The sequence below is a fragment of the Podarcis melisellensis genome (genome assembly GCF_964234715.1).
Source record: "Podarcis melisellensis genome assembly, chromosome: 4".
Taxonomy (NCBI): Eukaryota; Metazoa; Chordata; class Lepidosauria; order Squamata; family Lacertidae; genus Podarcis; species Podarcis melisellensis.
In genome coordinates this window covers 79,472,255-79,479,832 of record NC_138531.1, presented here as the reverse complement: position 1 = coordinate 79,479,832, position 7,578 = coordinate 79,472,255, and the positions used below count along the sequence as shown (strand labels likewise).

The window sequence follows — 7,578 nt, the reverse complement described above, 5'->3', positions numbered from 1 at the left end:
CAACCCCCTGCAATGCAGGAATCTCAGCTAAAGAATCCATGACAAATCGCCATCCAACCTCTCTTTAAAAATCTCCAAGGAAGGAGAATCCACCACCTCTCATGAGAGTCTTTACCACTGCTGAACAGCTCTGTAATAAAGTTTTTTCCGAATGTTCAGTCACAATCTCCTTTCTTGCAACTTGAAGCCATTGGTTCAAGTCCTACCCTCCAGAGCGCGAGAAAACAAGCATGTTCCCTCATCCATGTGACAGACCTTAAGCTACATGAAGATGGCTATCATATCCATGTCCTCTCAGTTTCCTCTTTTCCAGGCTAAACATACCCAGCGCCTTCAATCGCTCCTCATAAAGCTTAGTTTCCAGACCACTGATCATCTTGGTTGCCCTCCTCTGCACATGTTCCAGCTTGTCAACATCCTTCTTAAATTGTGGTGCCCAGAATTGGACACAGTATTCCAAGTGTGGTCTAACTAAGGCAGAATAGAGTGGTACTATTACTTCCCTTTATCTGGACACTACATGTAGCCTAGAATAGCATTAGCTTTTCTTTTTTTTTTACTGCTGCATCTTGCTCTGTTTGAAGCAACAAATATTAAAATACCCCAATATTGTTTTTCCCTCCTTCCCCCCCAATCCCCTTTCCTTTTGTGCTGTGTTTTTTATTAATTATTTACAGCATTTAAATACCACTCTTTGGTTAAAAGTCTCCCTGAGAGCCTTACAAAAATCAGTACTAAGATGGTCCCTGCCCTCGGGTTCACATTCTAAAGAGACATGAGGAGGGAGGGAGAAGCGAAAGGCAAGCTTAAGCACAAATTCATTCCTTATGAAACAGTTATTATTGTGGCTATCTAGAAGAGGAAGAGCTCCTGGTTGTCATACTGCTCATGCATCTCTCCATAACACGGCCTGATGCAGTTTAAAGCCACTGTGTAAGATGGTAGTACAGTGGTACCTCGGGTTAAGAACTTAATTCATTCTGGAGGTCTGTTCTTAACCTGAAACTGTTCTTAACCTGAGGTACCACTTTAGCTAATGGGCCGTCCCACTGCCACCACCGCACAATTTCTGTTCTCATCCTGAAGCAAAGTACCCGAGGTACTATTTCTGGGTTAGCGGAATCTGTAACCCGAGGTACCACTGTACGTCAAAATGTTGGTAATGCATTTTGCACTTGTCTCCCATTTGATGGGCCTCCAGGGCTCCTTGTATAAATAAAAGGTGCAGAGAATCTTTCCTACCTCATAATATTAGAACTCGGCACCATCCAATGAAGCTGAATAGTGGACGATTCAGGGCAAATAAAAATGTACTTTTTCACACAGTGCATCGTTCAACATGTATCCAACTGACTAATTAGCATTTACTCAGGGACTCTCCAAAGTCTTAAAACATTTGAAATTGGCAGTGCCCATTATTATTATTAATAATAATAATAATTTTTTTTTTATTTATACCCTGCCCTCCCCAGCCAAGGTCGGGCTCAGAGCGGCTTACAAGCAATAATAAAAACAAGATGAATGATTACAACTTAAAAACAAAAATAAAATACAACATTAAAATAATGGAACATTAAAATATTAAAATTTAGCCTCATCGCAGGAGAAGGAAAAGAAAAGAAAAGAGGGAGGGAATCAAATTGGCTCCAAGCCAAAGGCCAGGCAGAACAACTCTGTCTTACAGGCCCTGCGGAAAGAAATCAGATCCTGCAGGGCCCTGGTCTCATGAGGCAGAGCGTTCCACCAGGCTGGAGCCAGAGTTGAAAAGGCCCTGGCTCTGGTTGAAGCCAATCTAACTTCTTTAGGGCCTGGGACCACTAGGGTGTATTATTGTATTATTGCATCTTAGGTATTCCCCATTGTGTGAGGTGTTGAAGCAGTACAAATGAAGGCGGGTGGTGTGTATGTGAACCTGATTAGAACTGATCCTTAATGGTTGAGTCTATCAGGTGCAAGGAGCAAGCTTAGCTGTTGTCCACAACAGCTCTATAACTTTCTCTTACGTGCCATTCATTCTTTCGAAATTAGTGCCGGGAGGATGCAGCACTTGAGATCGCTTACAGTGGGCCCAAAACCTGCCCTCCATCGCAGTTGTTCCTCCATAAGAAAAATAAAATGTCCAACGCGGCCTATCCGCTGCTCGCAACATCCAGTTATTACATAGATGGTGCTATTCACAGCGGCACATGACTCCATTCAACCGGCTCCCTGGGACCACGTGACGGCAGCCAGCCGCACGCGCTGCCTAACGCCTGTGTGGGCGCGGTCAGCTCCTTGGTCCCGGGCTCCCTTTTGCCTCGCAAGGGCCTCCTGGAAAGCGCGTCTACGACAACTGCCTGCCTCCGTTCAAAGTACTACGGGAGACAGAGGTATTTATTCCATGCTCGGCTGCTTTCTCCCCAGCATCCGTCTCGCTTCCTATACATATTAAGTTTCCACGCCAGCACCCGACGTCGCATACACTCCGGCGTTTCTGCGGGACAGCCCTACATCCCGAAGGGCCCCTGCACGCGGGCAGGAAGGAGCGGAGAGCGCAGGAAGCCCCGCCTTCTTTCCTTTCGGCCTCGGACGCCATCTTACAGGTACACGGCGGAGCTCGGCTGCTCCTCTTCCACTCCTGGGGGGCCGCTTGTGGCGGGTCCGTGAGGGGCTTTGGCGCGAAATGGGCCGGCGGCGGGGAAACGGGAGAGGGGGAACTGCGCCGGGCGGCGCTTGGAAGTAGGGAGGGCGAGGGAGCGAGAGCAGTTTCGCCGAGGGCGGCCTGGCCTTCGGGAGGGATGGGAAGAGGAGGGAGGCCGGCTATGTGGGAGAGGGCGGCGGCGGGACTCGGACCCGGGAGCGGCGCTAGTGGGGTGCACTGGCCTGGGAGGAAACGGCAGCAACGGGTGCGACCCAAGCGCACGTGGAGGTTTGCGATGGCCGCCGCCGCCTGCTTTCTCCTCGTCCAGAAGTGGGCTGAGCGCATGCCTTGCATGCAGAAGGCCCCTGGCTTCTCCAGTTAAGGCAGGACCTCGAGTGGCAGGGCTGGGAAGCCTCAAAAGGTCTAGATGTCACGAAGGTGTATAGTCGCTCCTGGAAACGTTTCTTATCATCCTTGCAGCGGCTCTCAACCTGTGGGTCCCCAGATGTTGGACTACAACTCCCATCATCCCTGAGCTCTGGCCTTGCTAGCTAGGAGTGATGGGAGTTGTAGTTCAACATCTGGGGACCCACAGGTTGAGAAAGGCTGCTTTATGGAGATTCACCCCCCCCCCCCAATTTGCCTGCCCTTGAGCGTCAGTGGCTTTTTCCAGGGGCTTGGGCAGGGAGATCTTTGGTACCGCCTCAACTCCTGGTCCTCTGGAGGTAGCAGAGACTGAACCTGTGGCTTAACTATGCATGTGCAAATGAACTTGGAAGTGTTTTGGAGGATATTGTGTGTATTCACATGCAAGCAAAAGTGGGTGTAGATATCTGGGTGTAAAGTGCATGTATATGGATTTCAAGATGTTGCACAGGTAATTATTCTGACGAGATATTCAGGCTCGAATGAGACATGATGCTAAACATGTTTAATGCTAGACAAGGGCTTTTCTGCAGTATTGTAGTGTGAGGGGTATATAATCCCTCCCGCCTGACAATCTTGACATATGCCCCCTCCCCTCATTGTTATTTGCTTTGGGGGAAAGCTACCATTGTGCATGTTTTAATTTTATTTTCTGCTAATTTTTGATCCAATTGTATTTTCTCTTTCAGTAAACCGTCAAGATGACCAACACCAAGGGGAAGAGGAGGGGGACACGTTACATGTTCTCAAGACCCTTTCGCAAACATGGTAGGGAATATTTGTTCAGCTAGTTTAGTTGGTCAGTGGGTTTGTTGTCTCTAGTTGATCCAGAAATAAGGGTTATTTCAGTAGACTGATATGACCACCAAGGTCAGGTGAACCTTCACACCCCATAGTCCATATGCTATCAGTATCAGCTGAGACTTACGCATATTTAATTTATTGAAAAATGTCTTAAGTCAATTTTAATACTTTTAATACATTTCATAGAGTTGGAAGAGATCCCAAGGGTCAACTAGTCCAACCTCTGCTTAAAATCCTCCAAGGAAGGAGAGTCCACCACCTTCCCAAGGGAGTCCACTCCATTGTCAAGCAGCTCTTACTGTCAGAATGTTCTTTCTGATGTTTAGTTTGAAACTCCTTTCTTGTAACTTGAATCCATTGGTTCAGGTACTATCTTTCAGAGCAAGAGAAAACAAGCTTGCTCCATCCCTTATGTATCAGCCCATTAGTTATTTGAAGATGCCTATAATATACACTCTCAAAACCTCTTTCTCAAGCTAAACATACATAACTAACTTGAGTAAAATATGATTGATTATTATTACATCTTTTTCATAGGTGTGGTCCCTCTCGCTACCTACATGCGCATCTATAAGAAGGGTGATATTGTTGACATAAAGGTATTTTTAAATTTAAAAATGTTGCTCTGATGCTAAATTTAATACTGTAGTTCTCTTGTTGTCCTTCTAAAACAGAATTCAAATTAAATACAATCTAACAGAATAACAAATACTGTTTTGCTTGCCCTGCCTAGAGCATTGAATGCTGGGATTTGGGATATCACACTATTGCTGATACAGAAATTTTACTTGAATTTTTAATTTCATAACACTCTGGAGCTTGATGATGATTGTCTCTTATGATTGCTTTTGTAATAGCAAAGTGAGCAAATCATTTCACCGGCACTGAAAGCAAACCAGAGATGTCCAGTTCTTCAGATTTAATTTTATTTGATTAAATATTTTAAGATGGCATTAATGTGTGAGGATAATTGTGGCAACCATGCGTGTATTGGCAAACCATTCATAAGTTTGGATATGGCTGCTGCATGTTCTGATTTCCTGCAATAGGATAAGTGAGCAACTGGAAGACCCAGTACTTTGCTCTAGAATTTTATTTCAAATGGTAACCATTGCTTGATATACAATGCTATTCCATTTGCAGAGTAGACTAATTGAAATCTAGTCCATTGATTGCAATAGGACTATTCTGAGTATGACTTGCTAGATATTACCCACTGTATAATCCAAAACATAGTAGCTTACTTGATAGTTTAATTATTAGACAGATGCTTAGTCTAGTGAAAGCTTGGGAACCAGACATTGGAGGACTTTGGGACAAATATATATTTTTAAACATGTTCTTTCTGATATTGGAAGCTTTTGGGAAATGTTGCTAATTTTATGATTGCAACTGCTTTAGTTTAATATATCTTTGGCCTTTTTTTTGTAAGATAAGCTATGGTAATATTTTCTGTCTGTCTTTTATTAACAGGGCATGGGCACAATTCAGAAAGGCATGCCCCACAAATGTTACCATGGCAAGACAGGAAGGGTATACAACATTACCCAGCATGCTGTGGGCATTATTGTGAACAAGAAAGTTAAGTAAGTGCTACTAAAATGGTTTGACGCTTTAATTGCATTGATGGATTCCTTTCTCCCCATTCACTTTGCCAGTTAGACATTTGTTGTCTCCATTGGCCATTCAGGTGGGGCAGAGACAATATCCTTTTAAAACCCAACCAGTTAATACTTAATTGGCTTGGATCCTGTCAAAGGAAACATATTGAAAAGTTCTTCAAAATCTGAAAGCTTACATGTTCCTACAGCAATCAGAGTTGCCTATGCTCTGAAACCAGTATGGTAACCATGTGTACTGACTTGGGCTCAGCTGTTAGTCCTACCTGTTTTGTTTTTTTTAAAAAAAAAACCCATAGGAAAAGCTGCTAAATCTAACAGTGTTGTGTTCTGTGTCTAGGGGCAAGATTCTGGCCAAGAGAATTAATGTGCGAATTGAGCATATTAAGCACTCAAAGAGCAGAGACAGCTTCTTGCAGCGTGTGAAAGAAAATGAAAGAAAGAAAAAAGAAGGAAAGGAAAAGGGAATTTGGTTTGAACTAAAACGCCAGGTAATGTATTGAGATGTGAACAAAATATATGTATTTTGACTTCAAACAAAGGGGGGTTTTTGGCGGAAGTGGAGAGGAAGAGCCTAAGTGGCTTGAACATTCTATGACTAAGATGTCAGGAAGCAATTAAGTTTCTGACAAGAGAAGAATGTCAGGTCATTAATTCCATTAACACATTTTTCAGATTAGTTTAGTCATAAACACTAGTGGGTTTTTTTCTGCATAATCCAAGTATGTTTCAAATGCATTTAGCCTTGGTATTATTTTTATAAAGTTATTTTCAGTGCTAGTAGGTAATCTTTGTGCATATTATGGGGGGCGGGGGGAAGAAAGCTGCTGTTGGCTTGTTTAAAAAAATTGCTACTGTGTGACTCATCCTATTCTCAAGTGATACAGCAAACTTGCTAGGGTAAAATATATTTAACAAATTATAAAATGATTCATGCATAGAATTATTAGTGGCCATATTGCGAGACGAGATGCCCCACAAGTTTAAAGTATTGTAGTTTCTCAAGTCTAAAGTATTGTAGTTTTTTGCTGTAGTTTTTTGTGTTCTAGGGACATAGTGCTGCAGTAAAAACAAGGAAAGTTCAACAGATGGCACCTGAACTAAACATTGCTATTGTAAATTGTATTTATGTTTAAATTTCTTTTTCTTCTAGCCTGCTCCTCCAAGAGAAGCCCACTTTGTGAGAAACAATGGCAAGGAGCCAGAGCTGCTGGAACCAATTCCATATGAGTTTATGGCATAGTGTATGTGAACAAAATAAAATACCATGTTGAGGACCTAAGTTTGTGTTGGTGTGGTCAAATTATTCTTAACAAGCACTGTGCTCTTGTAAAAAGACAAGAACTATTTGGCATGAATGGAGTGTTGAGTTAAATTATAGGCAGAAATGATCACTTAAAGATAGCCAAGTTCTTTCTAGCCCCTAAGGGCTGTCCAATGCACTATAAATTGGCCCAAAATTCTTACTTGTGGGTATTCTGTTGATTTAATTCCAGCTAGGTGAGCTGGATGTTTAAAAATACATAAATAATACTTATTAGTTAGAGCTGATTAGCATAGTCTCTCAAAGCATTGGTTTGGGTTATAAAATTTAGTAACTTGAGCAGAGTTCTAGGTGTGTCAATCTGGGATGTGAGATATATGCATGCAATGAACGTTTTGTGTATGGGTTCCATTCCTGGCCCCCTGCATGCATCGGCGGAGCATGCATGAGCCCGACCTGTTCCGCTCCCTTTCTGCCATCTTCTGGGTCCAAAAGGACCCATACGTCCGTGGTTGCACATCATTTAAATTCACAGAAAATGGTTGTTGCCTCTGTGTGCGTGTCTATGCACAACTTACTATTTGGCTAATGAAATCAACCTATTCTCTTGCACTAATGGGATGAAGCAGAAACCAAGTGTTCTTTCAGTCTATAAAGGGTACATGCAGATGGAGTCCAGCTTTTGATCAGTAAGGGTTATTTATCTCCGTTATCTATGCCAAGCTATATCTTTATAAACTTTGGTCAACAAAATTCATTCTGGAAAAGTTGAGCATATTCCAGCCGCCCATTCTGTGGCTGTGTGTGGGGAAATGGCACGTAGATCACCTGTGTGAATTGAGAGT

At 43.0% G+C, this 7,578-nt stretch overlaps 1 protein-coding gene across 2 annotated transcripts; it reads left to right on the top strand.

Annotated features, from left to right (window-relative positions):
- The first annotated feature begins 2,506 nt into the window (after positions 1–2,506).
- Positions 2,507–6,751, top strand: RPL21 (ribosomal protein L21). 2 transcript variants are annotated; one of them, XM_081909475.1, is made up of 6 exons: positions 2,507–2,582; positions 3,736–3,814; positions 4,388–4,449; positions 5,324–5,436; positions 5,810–5,960; positions 6,623–6,751. In XM_081909475.1, the coding sequence occupies exons 2-6, from the start codon at positions 3,748–3,750 to the stop codon at positions 6,710–6,712; spliced, it is 483 nt and encodes a 160-aa protein (XP_081765601.1). In that variant the 5' UTR covers positions 2,507–2,582; positions 3,736–3,747; the 3' UTR covers positions 6,713–6,751. The 2 variants fall into 2 exon arrangements, with proteins under 2 accessions (XP_081765601.1, XP_081765602.1); XM_081909476.1 differs by lacking the exon at positions 2,507–2,582 and adding an exon at positions 2,614–2,638.
- The last annotated feature ends 827 nt before the right edge of the window (positions 6,752–7,578 follow it).

What these genes read in the sequence shown, in the direction of transcription:
- RPL21 (XM_081909475.1), top strand. Translation starts at nt 3,748, where the DNA reads ATGACCAACACCAAGGGGAAGAGGAGGGGGACACGTTACATGTTCTCA. An exon ending in GTGATATTGTTGACATAAAG is followed by an intron (nt 4,450 to 5,323) that starts GTATTTTTAAAT and finishes TTTTATTAACAG; the next exon opens with GGCATGGGCACAATTCAGAA. An exon ending in GGTTTGAACTAAAACGCCAG is followed by an intron (nt 5,961 to 6,622) that starts GTAATGTATTGA and finishes TTTTTCTTCTAG; the next exon opens with CCTGCTCCTCCAAGAGAAGC.